A 25,203-nucleotide genomic window follows, 5' to 3' on the forward strand; every position below is an offset into this window, starting at 1 on the left:
AATAGCAAATTGTGTGAGCCCATGTCCGTAGTACACAATTCAGTTTAAATTTTGATACAAAATAGCTGGGTAGAGTTTAAGAGTAAAAGCTATAACAGCCCCCAATTTGTCAAAATTTCGCTAATTTTTCCCAAGTACCTCCATTACACGAAATTAAACATTTTTAGTACAAAATCTGTTTGCATTACCATCAGTAATGTCTCCTCTAACTGCTAAAATAATAAACATGAAAACATTTCAGCTATTGTGATTTATAAAATTCCATTTAACACAATAACAAACTTTATTCACGATTTTTTTTTGTACAAATCCACCTCGTATGGAATGAATTTTAAAAAATTGGAAAATTTTGAGTTATTTATGAAAGCCACATAGATGCCAAAAATTTTCATACCACCTACATAAAATTCCATAAACAATTCACAATTCTAGAAGGTTTTAAAAATATTCTGAAACTTAAAATCTATGCAGTTTTGGAAAGTTTTAGAACAGCACTATTTTTTCGTATGCATATATCTCTGGCGCCATTTAGACTAGCGAATTGAAATTTTGCACCCATAATGCTGACTACATGGTGAACAAATTGTAAAAATTTCAACTCAAAATTTCTACTAGCGCCAAAGATATTAAAGGTCAAAATCGTTTTCACGGATGGGGACTACCCTCAGTAAAGACCGAAGTTTACTTACAATGGATGCGCAAACCATGTTCAGCCCAGATAATTTTTTGACCATGTTAGTTTGGAAGAGCAAGTCTTTAGAAACAACATTTGGTTTGGCACTGGCGCAGATGCGCAAAATTCAGCACGTTATGAGCGCCGCAAGTTCGCAAAAACGCTTGATTTTTCAGCAACGTCGATCGCGAGCTCATCTTTTTTTACGTTTCTCTCGCTCGCTCTCTCACTCCCACGCGAGGACATTGGCCCTGCAGCCCTTCATCATCCGAATTTTTCATCAATAAATTCAGATTGTTATATTTTTAACTTCAAATTTTGGAATTATGTATTCACACAATTTCGGAAATTTTGGTAGATTTTTTTTTTCATTATGGAAACGATCAATATCACTTTTTCTGTCTTCTTCATTTTTCATCCGTGTTTAGAATACAACCATAATGAGAAAAAAAATTTATAAAATTACAAATTGTTTAAATAATTCCAAAATTTGTAGTTAAAAATATAATAATTCGACATTATTTATTGATGAAAAATTCGGATGTGATGAAGGGTTGCGGGGTCAATGTCCTCGCGTGGGATTGAGAGAGAGAGCGAGAGAAACGGAAAAAAAGTTAAGCTCGCGATGGACGTTGCTGAAAAGTCAAGCGTTTTTGCGAACTTGCGGCGCTCATAACGTGCTGAATTTTGCGCATCTGCGCAAGTGCCAAACCAAATGTTGTTTCTAAAGACTTGCTCTTCCAAACTAACATGGTCAAAAAATTATCTGGGCTGAACATGGTTTGCGCCTCCATTGTTAGTTATGGTTTAAAATAGTTTATTTAATATGGAATTCAGGGTTCACTTACTTGTCAAAAGGGCTACATTATTTTTAAGAGTGTAACAGACAAAAACGGAATGCAGTAGAATTTGGAGTTGCAGTTTGTGCATAAGTTATATTTATTGCTTTGTATGAAGTGAGGCTACGTAATGCATTGTGAGCTTTCAAGGTTTCCGAGGTGAGCAAATTGGAGAGGAGAAAGTGAACTAGGTACTTTCACCAGGTAGTCCTGAATGTAATTCCGCCAACTGTTGCAACCCGGTATGAACAGATGTGCAGCGTTTTAGGTAGATATGCCTATTTTCATTATGCTAATCTACGATTCTAAACTAATTAATTGCATAAGTAGACAAATTCTGCACCCGAGACGAAATTTAGTCACAAGATTGGTGACGTTAGAAATTTTAGCTTCGAGAAATGTTACCATTTCTTGTTTTGAAAATATGTATCTGACGATTGTTGACAATTACGTATATGTAAATACGAGTCGCTAAGCCCATTAGCAAAAAGGACGAATATCTGTAGACTAATGTATAATCACGACTAAGAAAATTAGATTTTTGGTTGTGCAACATTTCACCCGTGTTCCCTAATTATCGTGACAAACTTGCCTTAACTCAAATTATTAGTCCCAATTGACCAAAAACTTTCTCCTGCTTTTTTTGGTTTAAGTGGGAAAAACAAACTTTGCAAATTAATCGAATCTTACTTCCTGCTAAAAAATTTATCCCCCGGGACTTTGTCCCTATTAACAAAAATCTGTAGACAAATCCGCTAATTACAATGTTACCATCTGGATAAATTAGGCAAACACTTAACGACATCAACTTATGCAACCGCTTTCCTTCCTAGGGAAATTTGTTGTTAAGCAAATTAGCGTTAATTTTCGTAAGAAACAGCCCGCAGAGAAAGTTGAAGTTGCAAATATTGCAATGAAAACCTTATATAAATAAAATGAAAATTTTAGGTATTCCAATATTTCAAACTTTATTAAAATTTTCAACTTTCTCCAAAATTCGGGAAATGATAAAATTCTCTACTTTCTCCAAAGTTCCTTACACTATTTATTCAAGCCTAAATTGAATCGCAAATCTGTACCTAACAATTCTTGTTGACTGACTTTCTCTTCCTCCTCCTTTGAGCTTCACTCACCTGCAGAAAAGTCAACACAAATCCAATTCACGCCAAGAGCGTCCCCTTAATGAAACGTGTTTAGGATGAATGCGGACGTTAATTGAATCCTTGTCAGCTTAAATTCACCTCATGGTGAGTGGAGCATAATTTATTTTGGGACTACTTTCACCACCACCTTCATTACTTCATTTCCTAGCAGTGGCCGCGAAAGCTGTGGGGGATCATACCTGTTCAGGAATTTAGTTTTCATTCAAAAGTCAGTCATCCCGATTTGTCTCACTGAAGATTTTTATTCACATTGAGTGATTGTCGTTCAAATTCATTACTTCTCACTTCATCCGACTTCATTTCTTACTTTGCCTAATGTATTAAGCATAGGGTAATAAAAAATGAAATGAATGAAAAATCCTTTCATTCACAATAATTCATCGGAAATGATGGAATCATTCAGTCATTTTCATTAAAATGACATGAAATTCATTTCCATTTACTATCATAATCAGTCAAATGAATGAAGGTAAACAGGTATGCTTGGGGCATCAGTATTATTTGATAGAGGAGCCAGGGTTTATACCACATGGCCAGATAATGGGGACATCTAATAACCGTGAGGACATTGTCCCTCTGTCCCCACGCTTCCTCGGCCATTGCTTCCAAGAACTGAATGGGATGAAAGTCTTGGTGTGCATCACTTCACGGTGAAAGTTATTCTTCGTTTAGTAGAGTAAGATGCAGTTGAAGGTCGTGGGGGTCGTTAAGTGAGCGGAAAGTGGGATCTGGAACGGAGACGACGTAGTTCCGAGTAGAATAATGCAGTTTTCCAGATGCATGTGGTAAATAAATTTAATTTAGATTTCTATCTGACACACTTTCTCCTGGCATGTTGACTTTGATGTGGGATTTGGAGGAGAGGAGAAAGGAAGGAAATTCTTTAGGGAAGAAGACTGGGGAAAGCAAAATTTTGAGAACTTGGTGTAGTTGGAGATGTACACTGTTAGCAATCTGGTGCAGTCAGGTAGGTATTGATTTCTCGGTAATAAAGTTGTTACCGCTTGGTATTAAAAAAATTATACCGCTTCGTATAAATTTTGCCACCTATTTATAACAAAACTTTAACACTGAACCATTAATACACCGTACTCCTTTTCAATAATAATTTTGTCAGGTCATTTATGCATTTATGAATACCGCTTGGTATCATTTTTATATTAAATTTTTAAGAGTTTAGTTTTTGTGCATACTCACATTCAGGTTTCGAAGGTATGGATAATGAATAATTTGCATTTTTTAAAAATATGTCAACGTTTATATCAAGTTCATTTACTAGGCTTCTAGTCAACCTCTTATGTACTTTAGAGACATTTTCTCTAAATATTTTTCCAGCCACGCTTTGTTCGAATGCAAGAATTAGCGTGAATTGCAGCCCAGGCAAATATTTCCTGTTGTGGCATCCTGCTGTCGAGGACACTTTCCCTTTATTAGGGTTAACTGCATTTCGTCCTCAGCTGTCTCTTCACCAAAGAGCTGTTTTCCTTCACATTTATGTATGTATCTACCTAAACAGAATCAGCCTCTAAGAGCGATACAGAGAAAAAAATGGTTCACTAACGACTTGAGAGGACACTTAATCAAAGGAATTGAAGGCGACGTGTGACACATGAAACAAGGCGACCTGTAACAATAAGTGTGTAGATAACGTTTTTAGTTTATTTGTCATGTCTTTATTTTATTGAGAAAGTCGAGAATTCTAAATTATACTTGTCACTTGACTGACAATTTTCTGGTTTACGCTTTTTCTCAATCCTTCTCCTCTGCTTTATCATATACTACACTTTGGTAAGTATCGTTTGGTATTGTTTTAACTTTAACCCTGGATTTCTAAGAGTTGAGGATTTCATTTCTCTGTGTAAATATTTTGCAACTTTATTACTCCATTGTCTTTCTGGAGATGTGTCTCTCCTTCTGCAGGCTAGACACAATATTCTCGTCGGTCTAGAAATACAAGATAAAGCCATTCTCATCACTTATATTTCCGGTAAATTCAGACTCCGTGGAAAGTAAAATGAGGTCGATTTTGGAAAACTAATCTCGAGTCGAGAGAAGAAGCAAGCGTGGAGACAAAAACTTGAAAAGTTTGTATAATTAAAGTTTTGCTACTCGCTTCGCAAAATCCCATGTGGAGAGAGGTATGAATTCTGTAAAGACTTGATAAAACCTTATTCCCACAATTATTAGGATGAAGCGTACGGTTTTGCTGGGTGGAAGTGTACTCAAAAACTGAAACACTAGCCAATACAAATATATTTATAATCTTGAACCATGCTAAATTTTATAAAATTCTGGGAAAATGTAAGAGTTTCTGGTTGACAAACCATTATTTTTGAATTACATACATATTTTGTGTACTGGGCAAATCATGTGAACCTAACCTAATTTTTTTTTAATCCGGTAGAGTCAATATATTTTTGTGCTCTATGCTGTTATGGATTTGGTAATAACTTTCCAATTGGTTATAAAAAGGTTAAATTATTAGTATCACACCGAGACATGTCCCGTTACTGAAATTCGCAAAAGTGCTTACATATTTCAGTAAACTTTGCAAAGTATTGACACCACAATATTCCGAGTTGGTGCTTTTGGAAAGACTTACACAAAATACGAGCGGACAACTTTCTCCTTTATCTTGACTAATAATACGAACCTAAGTTCTTCGTAGCTCAAGTGAAATCTTGAGGAGAAAGTTGTAAATTTTCAAGGTTATTTTTCGAACTGCGGACTTTCCCATAGTAGGGACAGAAATTGTGTACATATTTTTTCGAACGGCTAGAGGCACAGTTGAGGACAAGTACGATTTCTGCATATAATATTAACTCGACATTAAGGGGATTTTACTCTTACCGCTTAAATATTTCTGGCTTGAAATTTTATGTGCAAATAATTTAACAAAAACTGTAGTTTCTCGGTTTTTAGTAGGTACTGCATTTTCCAGTTATTTTGAATATTTGCATCGCGTCACTAAAATTTATACCCCTTGGTGCATTCTGACTCAAAAGAGTGTAACAACTCAGCAAGCGTGTAAAATAAAAGTCAAACAATGTGAGTAAAAAAGGACATGCAACAAATTTCCTTGTCCCTTTGTCCTTAGCTTGTCTTATGATCACACTCTTTTGAGCTTTTCCCACTTTCATGGCTCTAGGAAGACTATGTACACTCTTAAAAATCATATTACCATTTCGAAAATTAAATACAGTCAAAATTTTATATTAAGTAAATTGTAATAAATTCAGAGTAAACCTTACTTTTTACGAAGTTAATGTTACTCTAGATTCCGCATAGTTTACTTAATATAGAATCAAGAGTTCGTGTACTTTTCAAAATGACAACATTATTTTTAAGTGTGTATATGTGCATCTGGTTCCGGTAGCTGTTTTTTTTGCTTGGAGCAAAAGTCCTGCAAAATATTAAATGCTCAAAATGTAAATTACGTGGGACTTTCTTATGCAGTCGTGGACGTGGAATTCCTGCTTTTAGTTTTCCAAATTATGGAGAAAGTCATAAATTATGAAAGCCGTATCTAAATTTGAAATTCTTCACACAAAACGCTTTATAAATATGTAGTATGTTTAATTTACTCATATTTTTCTCCTTTTTAAGTTCCTCGAAAAACTCGCAAAATAACTGTAATATGGATTCCACATGTTTTTACGATTCTCATAAAATCATTTTAATTTCGACCCTGAAGTGAATGTGATAAATAAGACGTAAAGTGAAATAATATGACGAATTTAATTAAATAGTTTAATACCTTCACATTTCATGAATTTCATAAAAAATGCTTTATTTCAAGATTATATATGTTCAAAATTATGTTCAAAATTTAATTACAAATATTTACACGTACATATATACTTATTGTGACACATGAAATTTATTATCTCAGAAAACTTATATGAACTTTATATAAAAAATTGTGAACCCTGATCAGTCCAAAAACTAAACTAACTCTACCACTGATCACCTTAATTTATCAAATTCAATAAATAATTTGGTCGAAAGTTATAATCAATTTTGAGAAATCTTCTTTGTTTTTTTCATGTTACACAAACATTAAAAAAACATTCCCTTTGCAATATCAATGACATCCTTTGTGAACAACCCCTATTAAAAAGTTGACTTTTTACACGCTAATTTATTAACTCATTTAAATCGAGCCATTGAAATGTTCCGAAGACGAGCAGCTGGATTTCGGTGGGATTAAAAACGTGCTGACCACAAGACCAGGACCGCTCCGGTTGGAACTTGTCGTTGCCGTGGTCATGGTCTCCTGTTGTCATAAAAGAGGACTTGATCCACGTGGTGGGTCGAGAGGGGTTGACCCCTGATTTCCTCTCCCGCCGGATATCTTATTCGTTACGATGGGTGATTTCTTGCCATTCTTGGGTTTGAAAAAGGATAAAAATGTGGTCCGAAATTCCCGAGAGAATAAACAGTAGATGTAAAATGTTAGTGAATAGTTGGTCAGTTCGAGGAGATTCGCGACGGAGCGGAACACCTGAAAGGTTTTAAAGGAAGGGTTATTTAGTAGGGGTAATATGACATCTAATTTCGACGAGTGGAAGTGAGAAATATCGATTTTAAAGTTTCAGCATTTCTTGCACCGCTATGCAAATAATGTGAGGTGTAAAAAATTCAAGAAATACGCGCCATCTAGCGGCTCACAATTTCAAATGGATTTAACGACAGGGATTGTCTGCTAGATGGCGCTTATTTCTTGCATTTCTTGCGCTCTTGAAATTGTGTCTGCGACAAACAAATTTCGTGCAGTTTACGGCAATTAATAATTTGTTCAAGTTTCCATCATAAAAGTAAATTGTAGAACTCCCGTTTATTTAAATTACACTAAATACTGCCCTACTTTCAAATTTAGGACAATTTGAACTTTCCCCCATTTATATCGATTGTTCCCCGGAAATCAATTTTCTCCGAATTGCATAAAACCCTGCAACTAACGGCCATATTACATACTAAAAATATTATGTCAATTTAAATACCTGGAACGAAAACGATTTCAGTAACGACTTTGTGAACATGAGGCTCAGAATGACCATTGGTGTCACACAGACGAAAAATAGGACCGACGTGGACCCCAGCAATAACATGATTCTGCTCTCCTCAGCAAATTTCTTGCTTTCATCTCGGCTCGTTTTTCCTGTAACAGATCATTACACACACGAATTTTTAGTAACATTTTCTTTAAGTGATACATACATGCATCAATCAAAAGTAGTGTTTTTCGTTACACAAATATCCTACTTATTTCTGAGTGAAAGTTTTCGACGTGTATTTATTACAAAATATATTATTTTGGGAGAAAGTAGTAAACACCCATTAGAGAAAGAATTCGGTGCAGTTGACTGACAAATAGGGACTGAAATAGTTGAGTGATTGCAGAAATGGTTCAGAAAGACATTAGCGGTTTTGCGGTGAAAAGCAATGAATAGAAAGTCCACACTCTTAAAAATAATGTCTATAGAAAAGTATGTGCGCTCTGAATTCGATATTATGTGAACTTTTTTATGGCTTGTTTTTTTTAAATAAGGGACTTTTCTAAATGCTAAGCTTATCGTTGTCAGTGTCTTATTTGCATACGTATAAAAATATTTATTCATATGTACACTCTTAAAAATAATGTTACCTTTAGAAAAGTAAACGCGCAGTCAATTACACGATAAGTAAACTAAACAAAACCAAATAGAGGGTAAACTTTGCCCATTATCAAGTTAACGCTACTCTGGATTTGGTATGCATAGCTTAATTAACTTACAATTCAGTGTGCATTTACTTTTCAAAGTGGTAACATTACTTATTTTTAAGAGTGTACACTAGAAATACTAGAAATAAATAGCAATACGTTAAATTTTAGATACAAATACACGATTCTCTTCATGGGAAGTGATAGACGAGAAAATTGAGTCGACATGACGTAAATAAATGTATATGACAGACGAACTACGCGTATGTATTGGCCATGGCCTGAATATTGTGGCATTGTGCAACGAAATTACATACGTGTTTGGCTCACGGGAATTCCACAGATAAATTAATTTCTGGCCAAATCTGGGTCTATTTCTAGCCGAAGGAGAAGTATGTAGGGATAAAACTGGTAATGAGTTGTTATCAGATGGATGCCCAGAATCCAATCCGACCAGAACTGCACGACTGCACAAATTAATACGAATTTTGGTATGTCTTCACGCAGGAAAAAACTCAATTATCTACTTTCTTTGTTCTCGATTTAATCGAATTAATCTTGTTTTGTGATTGGATACACCTACTCATTAATCTGCTAAGTAAAACTTGTGTTTGTATTTGTAGCGATGGATGATTACACGATAATCACGCGATCCCTCTTAAAACAGAACTTTTACAAGGTATATATCATGATAAGAATATGTTTGAAACTTACCCGTCATGAGCCTCCTTCTGGCACAAGTTCTTCGATAAGCCACAATAATTCGGAGGTTCAGATAAGCCAGGAGGATGGTGGGAATTAGGCGGAAAATCAAACTGATAAACCACTTGTATACCAGGTAGAAGGTGGACGAGAGAAAGGCCTGGTTTTCTTTTCCCTGGTATTTTTCAAAACCTACGAATCAAAAATTAAAAGGTTTATTTTTAGAAATTTTAGAGCTTTTCGAAAAAGTGTCCTCAGGGCTTTTGTAAATTTTTACAGATTAGTTAACATCATCAGATTATTTCGAGCACTTTCACTGCTCTAGTTTCACTGCGGATATTGCGATCTATGCAATTTGATACTAGTGAGATGATCAGATTTCCCCCGGCTTCATCTTATTTTTATAAATGGAGTCTTTAGATTGGTGGAATGTTTGTTATTGCAAAAAGTTGGGGTAGCATGTCATGTACTGTAAATTCCAGTGGTGATTATGTAAACATCCTGAAACAAGTTATTAAATTTTCTATAAATATCTTTAAATTAATAAAGTCTCAGATTTCAAATATCCGGAACATGCCCTCTTAAAAATATTGTTATCCATTTAAAAAGTAAATGCACTCTAAATTAAGTAAGCTTCACTAAATCCCGAGTAACGTTAGCTTGACAGGGAGGAAAGTCTCTCTGGATTTAGTATATTTAGATAAATATAAAATTAGTTTTCTAAAGGGTAACGTTATCTTTAAGAGGGTAATGTTTCAACTTTTATCCATGTCTACGTTTAGCTGTCAACATTCCAATCTGCAGGCTAAAACCTGAGCTACTTACTAATAAGGTTAAACATAATTAGATAAATATTTCACCCATCTAATAACCGGAAATTATAAAATCGTCAATATAAAAATCCAATTTATGCACTAATTAAAAAAAATAAGTAACTTTAGAAAATTATAACTCCTAAAATTTGACCAAAATTGACTTACCGTCGTCCGTTTGACACTGCACAAGTGAAAACCTCATCATGTGTGGGGTGTGTGCAAGCAGTGTGAGTACGGGAATAGAGGCAATGATGACGTACGCCTTGTGCGACCCCTGCAACGCTCTCGACTTTTCGGGATGACATACCGCCACAAATCTCTCCATCGTCAATGCCACCAGCATCATGACACCAACACCTGAAAAGAAAATGATGAAAATGACCTTGATTTTAGAAAAAGGGTTGAAACACTTTCTTCTACACTGTTAACAATCTGGTATGAATTTCTCGGTATTAAATGTGTCTCCAGCTGATATTAGAATTATAGGCCACTAACTAATACAGACATTGTACAAATTTTATACCGAGACTATTACCGCACTGTATGGCGTACACTATTACCAATCTGATATGGTCCCGCAGGTGTTGATTTCTCGGTATGAAAGTTGCTACCTCTTGGTATTAAAATTATACCCGTTCGTATAAATTTGAAACGGATATGGTAAAACCTTAATACCGTGCTAGTGTTTACTACGCTTCACTACGCTGCTTACTTATCAATACTAGTTTGCCAGTGCCACACATGATTCCCGCTTGGTATTATTTTGATACTGGATTTCTAAGAGTACTTTTTTTGAGATACTGCACCGAGAGAAAGTTGCATGGAGAAAGCTAAAAGATTTATGACGTGTTGTCCTGATTTATTCCCTTTCTTTCCGACGTGCCGTTCGACCTCTTCGATATCAAGATTTCTATTCTTTCACCCAATGCGGTTTTCTAGTGATCTGCGGTCTGACTTTTGTTTCACGCTTGTGCAACTTCACCAACCGAAACACAGAATTAAGTAGTTATGTAATCTTTATTAAATCCCAATTCTGTATTAGCATGTCTATTTATAGGCTTTTTTTAACAAAGCGTGTTAAAGAAAGATCTTTTTTTTGTCATCGAACTTTTTTAACCCTTAAGCACGTCAGGTTCAGAAATATGCACACTTTTATTTGGAGAAAGTTTTCTACGTGATTTGGTTTTGAAGGGTGCATTTGAAATCCGTTATGTAATCGGTATTACGCAATCAGAGGAGAATGAAGAAAGTTTTTTTTCTGCAGAGGAAAACTGCCAAGTGCATTCAACAGATTGAGCACATTATCCAAACTACTTTCACTTATGGAATGGATAATAGCTCTTCAAATCGGTGCGACGTGACGGCTTGCTTAAATTCACGGTTATTTGAGGCCGAAGATCGAGATGCCTTAAATAATAGCTGGTAAGTATATTAGATACTTGAGAAAACAATTGTACGGATTATGAATCCAACAATTTTGAAAAATTTGTATTTAAATTTTTAAATTTTTGAAATTATTTTTGCTAATAATCGAGGTTCTCATATTATCACGTGCAAAATCGCTTGGCGGACATTCTAATCTTGTTAGCATCTGGAAAAATACTCCGTAGTTTGCAAATATTTCAGAACACCCCAATTTGCGAAAAGTTTTATCAAATCTAAGTAAATTAAGCAAAACTTGTGGAAGTATTTTGTTCGATTCGAATGATATGCAAAAGTTATCGTGAGTTCGCCCAGAATTCGTGTCATTTCCTGTTTAATATTGTAGGAAAGAATAGATCCGAAAGTTGGAATTGCCGCAGGATAAAATGTCACTCTTGTTAATCTCATCCCTCGCTTTCACTCAATTTCAGCACGCTCCCAAAAACGTGTCCGTGATGTGTGTGTGTGTGTGTGGGAGGATGGCTTAAAAGGTATTTGGTAACCCGAGAAACACAAAAGGTTCATAACCTTCGATTCGGAAAACCGATATCTTTTTACCGCGTCACTGGTAAGCAATAGCCATCTTGTGTTAGCCACACTTGCACTAGATTATTCTTCACTATACTGTAACAAAACATTTGCTTTTACCGATGCAAAAATTCAAAATATTTACCAACTTTGCCTAATCTCTACGTAATATTTACCAATTATGTACCAGTTAATATATCGGTACGGTAGCGTGTTGCTCGGGACTGTTGCAGATTCACCTAGTGTGAAAAGTTACATAGTTCAGCTATTTCACTTTGCTTAACCTGTTTTGTAAAACAGTATTGCCCTACGTTCTACTTTTTATCAATCTTATCACAACAGGTTAGTATTTGTTTCAAGACTAAACACAATGTATAGAATTGTTTGTATATTAGTCGTAAAATTTGAACTATCAATTTGCCTCGCTTCGCCCATGATCAATTGTTTGACTTGTTGTAAGTACTATAATTAAGACAATGATGAATTGCACCATTAACTTAATTAGATTTAAATAATTTTCCACTCCCAAAATTTTGTCACTCACCAAGACACGAGTTTCCCAGATAGAGCTCGAGATACGTGTGAAAGAAAGCTTGGTACAGATTGCTCCAGGGACCGACCTCATTGTGAAAAAGGACCCGGACAGCGAACGGAATTGCGACAATGATCGCCATCAGAGCGGCGGAGGAATAACCTGCAATTTCAAATAAACGAGGGATCCCCATTAACAAAATGGTATTGAAATGTGCACCAATTTCACCACCCACACGATTCGTAATGAGAGAGAGTGAATGACAGGCACGTATTGCACTTTCACTTTCCGCTGGGTAATAACTGGAGAAAGGGAGAGAGCTCGTTAGAGGAGACAGCTTTTCACTGGAAGAATTTCGTTCACCTAATTGCTCGTGGTTTTTTGGACTCACTAACATCAGGAGAAAGTAAAAGGGGAAGTATTTAGAAAAATCTGGGTTTCCTATAGCTAAGCATTCATGTTTTCACACTCTTCAAAATAATGTTACCCTTTAGAGAAGTAAATAAATGCATTAGAAATTCAATGATACGTATTGTTAAGTATTCATAAGCTAAACTAAATCTAGAGTAGCGTTAACTTTATTTTATGCAAAGTTTGCCCCGGGTTTAGTACAGCTTATTCAATATTTATTTCGGAGTGTATTTACTTCTCCAAAGTGTGCCAGTATTTTTAAGGGTGTGTAGAACTCTAATTTAAAATTGTAAGTTCCTTCAGTAATGAATTTATTCTTGTAAAGATGTAAGGATGACTTAATTAATGGAATACTGCTGTCTTGACTACCCAAGAATTTAATTTATTTATTTAAGCCCTTCATTACAAAAATGACATTCGCCAAATGAGAAATGTAGACATGTTGCTCACTGTAAAATATTTACCTAATTCAATCATGGAGACAGGAAAATTATTGCGGACTCCTTTTTTAATTAAGGGAATGAATTTCTTCATCTTGCATACTGGAAGGATGATGTTCAAAGTTTCCATCGCCAGATTCGTAGGACAAAAACAAATTTTACAAAAAATGGTAAAATTCAGTCAGCAATAAATTTGTGACAAATATATTTAACCACCTTATCTAATTTTTAAGAGATAGAAAATTTTAAAACTGAGGACTTTTTCTATATATTGCTTAGCTGCATATATCTGTAAATTCAAAATGGTTTCAAAATCTGGCATTGCATACTTTGTACTCTCCCCGCCTGATCCTTTAGTCGAAAGAAGACACAAAGTTTATGTACGTCTCCCATAAAAAAGTTATTAAACATCGTCTCTCAAGTCAAGTACAAAGGACAGAAACGAGGGAAATGTGTCTCGAAAATTAAGTGGTTGCCATTCTATCTGTCCATTTTTACACGCGCTTTATGGTTAGGTTAACAGAATGCTACATTTTTGCAGACGTCGCTTCACAGTTCACACATGGATGTATACAAACTAAGGTTGAAGTATTTAATTGCATTTTTTTCAGGTAGATGTTTGAAGATGAAGATAACAAAATGATTGACAAATATAAATATATTGAACGCACGCCTGTCTGGAAAATATTTAATAACGTGAAATTAATAAAAAAATAATCAATTTCACCTTTCCAATTTCACTCTTGTATTTTGACTAAACTTTCCACAGTGTTAATTTCCATTATTGTAATCGAAAATTAAGAAACAAATGTGCAACACTGGCCTATTATGTATCTAACTGATGATAAACGCAAGCAAAATACAAAAACATTTATCTGTACGTAAATTTGTTAAGATTAATGCGAAAAAGTGAAAGTCATGATGAAGAAATATTTCAAAGTGTTGAACAACGAAACACTGGTAGAATTGAAACTGGGGATAAGTAAATATCTACATAAACATAAACTACATAAACTTGATAATACTTTCTTGTGCCATGATAGGCACGAACATTTCGCATTAAATATGCCGTTAATGTGCGTATTCCTTGTACACATTACGTTAAGAACAGAGCAGCAATCCATACAGGTATTGATAAAAGACCTTCATATAAAATGAAAAATCGTGCCAAATTTCGCCACCATATTCGCAATTGCTGTGTAACACATGCGAATTAGGTATTTTGGAAATTCACGCAGACATTGGTAACTTTGAAAATCAAAATCGGTAATTATGGTGGAATAAATTTACAAACTTTTGCACAATTAAGAGACGTATTTGATTTGAATAATTTCACGAAAATTTGTTAGTAAATTTTTTATAGAATTATTTCTAAAATTTTGTAAATTTTCAGAATACACGGATTTTACAACGTTACCAAGGTCTGGGTGAATTGTCTCATTACATAAATATTTAAGCATACAAATTTTTTTAAGTACGAAGTAACGCAACAGTAAGGTAACAACATTTATGGACCCACATGCTTTTTTAAGTAAGGTATCAAATTTCAAATAATCAAAGATACACGAAAAATAAAACAGAAAATAAAACTGCGTACAAGGCAACCAAAAATTCCACCCTTTTGTCATACAAAATTCCATGTTTTATTCAAAAAACGATTCATTAAACATTTATGTATTGGTTTTGATGTTTTCCGCCTGGCCAATTTTTCTCCAATTCTAATTTCCACATTTGAGAGTCTGAACGGATTCCTGATTCATAAATACGTGATCTCGCTCGTGTGCGTACATATACAGCACGCCACAAAAATTCGACTCACTTAAAAGATCACTGCGACGGAATTCTGCGGTAAGAAGGAGTCCGGTCGATGATTACGTAATGCAGCAGAATAATCCAAACATCGCGAATTTCATGGAAATTGCAATCCGCTAGCTTTGTTTAAGTAAGGAAGTGAAAGCGGGGAAATGTGATACGGTGAGTTTGAGATGAAAGTGAAAGTAGACTAGGTCAGGTGGCTGGCTGGTGGTGTGAGTGTGCTTTCTCCGGAAATGGTAGCATATTGAGTTACACAAACCTTTCTTCACCAGAAAATACCGGATCATATTACGAGCATCCAAGATAGAATATGTTTCTGAGCGGAAAAAAATCACGCAGGGCAGCAAATGTGGATTTAGTGAAATAAATAGGGTTTATTCTTCATATGAGGAAAGTCATTTAACAAAATTTAATTCATTTGTCGTAATCAAAGACAATTTTCGCATGTGGAGGACGCCAAAATCACTTCACACGTATTAAGAGAACTTTGTTCTAGAAAATGACGGGATTTTTGTTCCTTAATTAGAGGGTTTATTCGGAATAAAATCTTGACTTGAGTATGTCCAATATTTTTTGTACAGATGAAATCGATATTTTTAACCAGAAATAGGAAACAATTCTTAGAAACTAGAAGAGAGGGCTACAGTTTTTCTTTCTAGAAATCCAGTCATCCAGTAAGATCAAAGTAAAAGTACTTGCTACAGGGACGAGATTTTGCAGATGGTGCCATTATCGACAGGACAACGAACAATCCAAGTCAACCATGCACACACTTGTCCAACCGACTGGCAATTTATTTCTTGGGCAAAGAAATAAAAAAACCACGAGTCCTTAATCCATTAGGAAAAAGGTGGATAGAACAAGTGCGTACATCTTATCGGGCAAATTCAAAATTCAATTTTATGTAACTGCAAGGCAATTTTGATTTTAGGTGACATATTTTTATGTAATTAAGTAAATAGCATTTGTTGTAAGTTTTATGCTGGGTTATATATAAACATAATTTCATGATCCTGGCCGCAAAAATACTAGTATCTACTTCCACGAATGCTCAATTTAAAGGATGAAAAATGACAGCAGTTTAGTTTTTGAAGTTGAACAAATCTGTTATTTCTAAACTAATTTTAATTCCGTAAAAACACGTTTAGCGATTAAGATAATGATATGTTTAGTGTTTCAGCTAGCAAATGCTAACCAATAATTTTATATAGTTCAAGAACCACACGTTTAGGGTCGAAGATGTCTGATTGGAGATTTATAATCTGTAGTAATAAATATAGGATCTAAAAATTCGGCGTTCTGTTTCTCCAAGTCGCAGGAAAATTCGAGGCCATGCATAGGTTTAGAGGATTGGCAAGACCATACTTGGCTGAATTTTTTGACGCGTCGCTATTGAACTTTCACTTTTTCGACTTTTCCTTAAACCGACTAAATCTAGCTGAAAACTTGCTCAGCTCAAACCCTTCGGGATCATTTAAGTCATAAATGTGACGTCTCAAGGGCCTTTCTACACAATTTGGTTATCTTTCTCTTACCAAAATATATAGATAGCTTATTCACTTTCACTTCCTCCCACACCGATCGCATGAATACCTTCGTACCCAATCTAGATAAATTTCTTCTTTAACCTGAAACTCGTGGCGCTTTCGAGGTAAACAAACCGCAACCCAAACTTCAAAATTCTCCTGCCTGGTTTGCTTTTCCCCAAACTTTCTCTTTTCTTTCCGCAATTCACTATTCAGCAAAAACCTTGGATAAAACTGGATTGAAGAAAAGCCCTCCGAAATCTTATTCACGTCACGAGGAAAGAGTTAATGAAACGTGTTTTCGGCTTGAGTGCTGACGTTAATTGATTCCTTGTCAGCTGATACGCTGCTAAAAATCTGGTTGAGTCATATACCTATTGCGCACTGGTAGTGATTTGGTAATAATAATAACTTTCTACCGGATGGATGGCAGTTCGTTTTTAAGCGGTAAATTTTTCATTACATCATTCCTAAACGGTAATGTCCGTTATTACAACACACTTAATACTTTATGATACCATTTTTACAGGCGGAGGTACTACATACATACATACGTATACAATTCTACCCTTTTGGTAATAATTTGTCACCGACGTATTTATGTACATACAGAAGATAAATCCTGCTCAGTCCCCAGTATCAACGCTCTGCTAACAAAAATATAACCGTCCACGCAGGACATTTCTTACTCTCAGGACATAAGTTGTTACTATTGTGTTACCGTGCGGTAGAATTGGGTACACATGTGTATTTAGTATCTCCGCCGGTAAAAGTTTGTCCACATAAATACATATTGATAGTTCATTGAATTATTTATGCATGTATTCCGGTTCACTAATGATTCAATGCTAGTTTTTTAAGAGTGTACGTAGATATGCATTTTCCTCTCTACTCGTCGCAAATTAAGCCACAATTTATTTCCGAGTTGCTTTCACCCCAGCCGGCCGTTAGTTGCTGCAGTGAATGACGTGTTTGTTATTTGGTCGTTAATGGTACTTAGCTTTTATTACTTGTTGTGATGCGATGCAGTTGAAGGTCACGATTAAGTGGGTGGCTAGATGAACGTACATATGTGCATATTCTAAGACGCAGTTCTGTGCAACAAGCAAACAAACATACATAAACTGTGTAATGGAGATGAATGCACGTTTTGTGCTTCTTGTGGTGGAATTAATTAAGATTCTCGACACTCTTAAAAATAAGGTTGCCCTTTTGAAAAGTACATGTACTCTGAATTCTACAGTGTTCAAAATGTGATGAAGTCACATATACACTCCGTGCTGGTATAGATTGGTTAATACATTCGTCCCCGATTGGTAATTTGGTAATAGTTTGTTCCTCTCTGGTAAATTTTCACTACCACAAATGTATACTTCATTGCTGTACGGTAATGTCCGTTTTTACCCGTGAAGGTTAAGTTATGTATATGCATTCCGGTCGGTGATGAGTCAATACCATTTTGTTAAGATTAACGTTAACTTGATAAAGCGTAAAGTTTACACTGGGTTTTGTATAGTTTGGTTAATTCAGAGCGGATTTGCTTCTCAAACGAGTATTTAGAGTAACATAATTTTTTAGTGTGTGGCATGAATAGAGGACAAATTTCTGTGTCGAGATCTTGAGCAAAGTGCAGTGGAAATTGGACGGAGAGGAATTCTGTTTGTGCATCATGTTCGAAAATAAACAAGCCTCGGTCTGGAATGGTTTAATTTATGTGTTTACCACGGAAAAGTTGGGAATCTTGTGCATGCATCGTAATTAAACGTGGGCACAGCTTTAATCACGAAAACACTATTTAGTTAGAATTCTGATATTGTACAAAATTAGTTTTGTGTAACATAGGTTGGTAACAAAATTGTCACGGCATATTATCAGTATACATTCATGGGGCTTTACCACATTAGTAAAATCTTGCTACAATAATTTCAGCAGAAATTAAAATGCTAAATTTTTCGGGTGGAAATTGATGAAAATGTGGTAGTAATTTGAATCTCCCCTAAATTAATTTACTTTTCGGTAGCAAATTTTTATCAACACATGGTCGTGCTTCACACGGTTTTGTTACAAACTTATTTTGAGTATAACATGGAATATGTCCTTAAGGATAGTTTTGTCTCAAGTCTGATCTACACATAGACATGTATGCAAGTATTTTCATTTCATGCTCTCTATCCTGTAATTATAATCTCCTAAGCATTACAAGATAAATTACGTACATATGTGTAAATATTGTGGATGTATTTACTTATGCATTCAAGATTAAGTTTCTCGAAAGGAATTTATTTAGGAAATCTGCAATTTATTCATTCGTGACAAGAGGTTTGTCTCAGCCTAATTTCCACTGCCAGTCTTCAGTGTCACTCGACTTTCTCCTCCAACTTTCTCCCGGGGAAGCGATAACCTTGGCATGGAAAATGAGGGAGATTACAGTAATTGCCTATGTATCTGCTACCACAAGACCTGAAATATTATGCAGGAATGGATTACTTACCACTTAATACATGTCACATAACACGTATTTAGGTAACAAACCAGTGAATAGTGGTTAAGTGTGTGGGAAGATAGTGGTTAGTGTGACAAATGACATACTGTTTATTTGCGCATTATTAGTTTGAGTGCGACCACAGCACGTGGAGAAAACATTATAAATATTCATGGTCCTTAAATACATACCTGCACCATTGTAACCTGTCAATTAAAGTAATTGGTCTTCTTACATATGCAAATTAGAGAGGTTGCTCCCGATGAGAAATCATTGACGAATTCCGCACTAGACAAAAAGATTGATACATACACATGCTATTTCAAAATCGTATAGAAAACTAGTATTTTTTTATTTTGCGGAACTACATTTTTATCAGTCTGAACAGTTTTCTGTACAAATATTTTTGTGTAAAAGGTCCTATGAAGAAAATTGGGCCAAATTACGGCACGAAAACCGTTCAAGTAACCGTTCAAGTTTTTACTCCGTGTGAATTACTCGCTGACTCCATCCTTTCCAAAAGGACAGTGTATATAATGCAAATGATATTTACAGGATTTATTTTAAAATACTAATTAGAAATTTTTGGGTTTTTTGAAGTAATCTTTTTGCGATACTGTTTATCTTACAGTTTGTGGAGGTTCTCGGAATTTCTATTCGTTATTGCAAATATACGCAGAAACTTGGGCATATATACTTACTCATTCACTACATGAATTTAATAAATGTTGAACAAGTTTGGCCACTGGGTTTTTGAGAAATTGTTGTCTCGATTTTCTTACACGGTTTGATTTGACGGTGGTGATGCAAATACTGTGATCGAGTTGAATATTGAATGTTTGGACAAAGTTTGTCAGATGTTTTGTGAGAAATGCGAAATTTCCATGTGGCGGATTGAATTTCTTGGATACAGGGTTCTAAAGACTTTGGTGGTTTTTGCTGGCATGCATGCTTTGAGTACCGACTTCATATAACTCGGTACTCAAAATGTATATATTTAACATTCAAACACAACAAGTTTAACTGGATCATCCTTAAAAGAATGATGTTTTAAGAACCCTACTCGAGAAATTTGTGATTAAACATGAACATAATAGAATAAGAGTGTGTAATGTGGTTCGCGTGATAAGTGTGGACTTGCAGACGACAGATTTATCCTTTAATTTTCTCACGACACACATACTTGCATACTTTACACGCTTTACGTGAAAATATTAAATATACAGAACAAGCCAAGATTGTATGTCTAGCGTGCATAATAATGTTATTAAATTGATTTCCACGACAGCACCACATAATTTCTCCAATGGTTTTATTATTTTACGACACAGACTTACCAAAATATTTCTTTAGCGAAATACATAAATATGTACATGTAGAAAGTTGAAGAAATTTGAGTACCATGAAATCAGGTCATGTATTTATTGGACAGTTTTGACATGACACATGACAACCCACCTTTGTTTATGTATGGATATGAACTACTTTCAAACCCCGACTTTCTCAAACTTCTCTTCCTGTCAGGAAATTGCCCTGTGGGGGGCAATTTAGCAATTTATTGTATTTTTTTACAGACTACATCGTGTGTCAATTTATATATCGTAGTTCGTTTCAAATAAATAAAAGAAATGGAAATGTGGTGTGGATGACATTCTGCTAAAGAAAGTATGCAATTTTTTGGAATATTTATGTGCAGACAAGAATATACACATGTCAAAGTTTAACCCCTGAAATCAAAGGGTTCTCGTTGTTAACGTTTCAGTAAAAATTTCAGTGTTATTTTTGTATGCTTGGTTTTTGGTAATTTTATTAAAATTATTTTATTACTGAGGAAATTTTAATGAGATCAAATTCTCCAATTTCCTTGAAAATTCATACTTGTCTCCACGCACATATGTACATGGCTCAACTAAATTATTACAAATCCCTTAATCATGCAGAACATCCATAGCAACTTATTTATATGGGGCGCGTTCTTTAGGCTCTTATGTAGAATTATGTAATATACATATTTTGGACAAACTGGGCGTAAAAGTTGTTCTACTTACATTTCGATAATTTTACATATATTCTGATCACGTCTGTTGATGAGCCAGAAAACAAAATTGTTCGAGACAGTTGGTGAAAAGTAAGTTTATACTAAATTTCCGAAATTTATAGTTGTTGGTTGTTTCACGTCACATCAAAGTGATCATTCCGCACAAATTATATAATCCACGCCGTGAACCCCGCAAGTCTTTCATCTTCATTACGTAATGAGAGGTTGCAATATGCGTGAGTAAGTAGGCAGGCCGACAGTGTAGTTCGGGTTAAAATATTTGTTACGTGACTTTCACCGGTTTCTAGCTACCAAAGTAGTAAAAATTCCTTCAGGACTTTCACCTCATTGGTGTCACGTAAATTGGGAAGGGTTACAACGGCAGGAATGTACAGTCAAGAGCAAAACTTTACGACATATGGAAGAGACTTTTGGGACATGTTATTCAAATGGGGAATTAAAGGCCGTAAAGTTTTGCACCGCGTACCTTTCCGAATAATTTTTTTAACGCTGTGATATAATTTTTATTGAATAAAGCGTGCAAAAGTAGGGGGTGACGTGGTAAATTATTTTTGTCGCCGAATTTTTTTCAAGGAACTACAAGGAATTGAAAGAATTAATTTTGGAAGAGACTTTTGGGACAACACATTGTGCTTATGGCTGTCCCAAAAGTCTCTTCCAAAATTAATTCTTTCAATTCCTTGTAGTTCCTTGAAAAAAATTCGGCGACAAAAATAATTTACCACGTCACCCCCTACTTTTGCACTCTTTATTCAATAAAAATTATATCACAGCGTTAAAAAAATTATTCGGAAAGGTACGCGGTGCAAAACTTTACGGCCTTTAATTCCCCATTTGAATAACATGTCCCAAAAGTCTCTTCCATATGTCGTAAAGTTTTGCTCTTGACTGTAGTCCTGCATATTCTAACGTGAAGGCGGCGAAGTGGCCAACACAAAAAATCAGTATTGTGACCCGTTCAACTGGAGAATGTAAAATTTTGCAAAATTCCTTGTATTTACAGGAAACAAAATTTTATTTATAATATACTAAAATGTCATTTATTGAGTACCACATCTCAAGCTAAATTTTTCGGATTTTATATATTTTCCCATGACGGGAACGCATTTTCTAGAAACTAGGGTTGCCATCCGATCGGATAGGATAGGATAGGATAAAAATAATTTTTATCCGACCGGATTAGTCCACTCTTCGGATAATCCGAATCGGATAATTTCAGAAATATTGTCCTATCCGATATCCGTCGGATATCCGACGGATAGGATAGGATAATCAAATTAATTAGCAAAATAAATACAAAAATTTCAAATAATGCAAACAATTGTCGGGTATTCGATTTACATATGCTCTCTTAAAATTATGTATGTCAAGTGTACAGTCTGTACTACTAAGGGAGTTGTAGGAATTATAAGTGATTCATATGTATATATTTGACAAACGTCTTTCTGTAAGTCTCCACTTTTCTTTAATAGTTTGAATAAGTATGATACGCAGTATTTAATCAGGTCAATTTATCACAATGTCAATATTCAAATTAATTACTTTAAAGCACCCACAGAACTAGATTGATTCTTTAAGCAATGGGAAAATAACCTTACATATATATAAAGGGAACCGTTTTGTGTCTGACATGGTAATAATTTTACATCTGCTAGCTTTACTAAGATTTGGCTGGAATTACTTAAATATATCCATGGATGAAAATGAAATACAATTGGAGATGGAATATTTACTTTCGCACATATACGTGTCCAAATTACACTTAACTCGTCGTTTTAAATTATCCGATATCCGTCGGATATCCGACGGATAACATCGGATAATCCGAGTCGGATAATTTGAAAAAATTATCCTATCCGACGGATATCCGAATCGTATTTTTCCTTATCCTATCCGACATTATCCGATCCTATCCGATCGGATAGGATAATCTCGGACAAAAACGGCAACCCTACTAGAAACGGACAAAAAACATAGATTGGCACAAATTCTGCCTGCAAATATACTTAACACTCGTTGACTCACATCAGAATCATTTTCATATTTTTTATCATTTATCGCCTCTGGAAATTTATTTCAAAATTTTGGACTACACATTTGTAGAGAATGGAGTTGGCAACCTTTACTTCTATAAATGCATATGAATCCCAGGCTTTGAAGGAAGAGATCAACAATTTCTGAAGCTTCAAAAACTGAAACTCCCTAAAGTGGCTAAAATTAAATTAAAAAACTAACCACCATTCTACTAATCAACTTACCCTCTGCCCAGAATTTTAAAATAAATCCCCAGAGCTGAGAAATGATTAAAAATGTGTTAATTTGATCATTTACGTGAAGAGGCATCAAGCCCTACGTTAAAACAATGTTTAGAAAACAGCTCCCTCATTTGTTTACTTAATTTAGTCCTAAATTTATTTAGTACAAGTCTGTCCATGTCACGACTACATTTTATTCCCATGCTTGACATGTATAAAAACACTCGCAACATAATTATTGCATCAGTGTTAGGGTGAGTTTTGGACAGAGAAAGTAATTTCTTTCTTTTCATCCGAGTTGGCATCCTGTCGTCCGCACTTTCACTTTATTTGGGTTAAAAGCACTTCTTCTTCCAGCTGGTCACCAGCCAACCGCTTCCGAACATTCACAGACAAATAAAAGTGGACTCCCCCCAAGGAAAAAACAACATTGTTATTGTTCTCTCATTAATGAGTTCGGCGTAACACTTAATCATGCACTTTGGCTGGGGTGAACATGCAAGCTGCACAAATGGGGTGGATTTTATGAGGTTGTACATAAATGGTGCATTTTATTTCCTGGGGTAAAGAATTTTTGACAATTTTTGATTAAAAAGCACCCGCAAGAAATTTCTTGAATTTTAAACAAGAGACAAAATTATTTGATTCAAAAATAACAATTTCTTGCCGTAATTTTTTGCACCTTACATTTCCTAAGCTTCTTATAACTCTGTGCAAGGAATATGTAAGATGTAGCATAAGTTCAACCCTGATTGCGGTATTAATTACTTGGGTTTTTTGATCAGTACTAGGCTACTTAAAAGGTTAATTGGGGATTTCATAGATTTCCTGCAATATGTAGTGCTTCTTTTAGTCTAATAAGACAATTATTTGTCATTACGTATTGAATATGATTATAATTCAACGATTATAATATATCACGGTCGACTATTTAACACAATACTTAAGCAGATTAAAATCCTGATGTACTTGTATGTATGTATGTATGTATCACATAATTTACTGTGCATCCATCTATCCAACTTTCCACTTAATGCATTCCTACATACATACCTTTCTCATATCCACGCCACCACACTATTTCACATATTGAATTGTTTAGCAAACTATAAATCCTCCTTTCTACACAAATAAATAGCAAAACCTAAACCTACGCTTCATCAAGCCGCCCGAACCCCGACAAGAAGTCAGAACAAGTCATTATGCTCTCGGAAATAAAGCAGGTTGCCTTTCTCCACATAGTTTATTCATTCCGTGCAAATGATATTGAGCAGAGTGCACGATGCGAACGGCACGAAGTCTGTGATTTATGTCGGTCTACTCCTCGTCATTACTGCTAAAATACTCTTCAGTACTCGTGGTTTGGTTACGTTGAGTTGGGATACGCATACATAAAAAATTAACATTTATGAAGATCTACGAGCAGGAGAAGAATGTATTTACGTACGTATGCTGAGTAGCTCGGTAAAAGGAAAAGTACAGAATAATGGGCTAAACGACATGTTGAGTAGATAAATCAATTCTTTTTCTGTGTACGAAACTCGATATGGGGCATACTGAAAAACGGGGATTGTACACTGTAAAAAATCTGGTAGAGGCAGATATATGTATGTATATTTCGTACTGGTGTTGATTTGGTAATAACTTTCTACCGGATTGGTAGCATTTTTGTTTCTGAGTGGTAAATTTTTCGTTCTCATTACTAAACAGTAATGCCCTTTATTACGAATGCCGGTAGTCATTCTTGTCAGTAATGATTTAATACCAGGTTTCTAAGAGTGTATTTACCCTCCCGCATTTTAAATCGAATAAACTTGTCACTCGAGACAACTTTGGG

At 35.0% G+C, this 25,203-nt stretch overlaps 1 protein-coding gene across 1 annotated transcript in view; it reads right to left on the reverse strand.

The window, feature by feature from the left end:
* Positions 1 to 6,481: 6,481 nt before the first annotated feature.
* LOC110855588 (probable G-protein coupled receptor B0563.6) overlaps positions 6,482 to 25,203 on the reverse strand; it is a 30,577-nt gene continuing 11,855 nt past the window's right edge. The window contains exons 2-6 of the mRNA XM_022103995.2: positions 12,391 to 12,540; positions 10,062 to 10,253; positions 9,094 to 9,273; positions 7,679 to 7,836; positions 6,482 to 7,179 (exon numbers count right to left, since the gene is read on the reverse strand). Of these exons, the coding sequence (XP_021959687.2) occupies positions 6,958 to 7,179; positions 7,679 to 7,836; positions 9,094 to 9,273; positions 10,062 to 10,253; positions 12,391 to 12,540 (902 nt within the window). The 3' untranslated portion in view covers positions 6,482 to 6,957. The remainder of the gene's footprint in view (positions 7,180 to 7,678; positions 7,837 to 9,093; positions 9,274 to 10,061; positions 10,254 to 12,390; positions 12,541 to 25,203) is intronic.

This window comes from Folsomia candida, unplaced genomic scaffold, assembly GCF_002217175.1.
Source record: "Folsomia candida strain VU population unplaced genomic scaffold, ASM221717v1 Fcan01_Sc013, whole genome shotgun sequence".
In the NCBI taxonomy this organism is placed as follows: domain Eukaryota; kingdom Metazoa; phylum Arthropoda; class Collembola; order Entomobryomorpha; family Isotomidae; genus Folsomia; species Folsomia candida.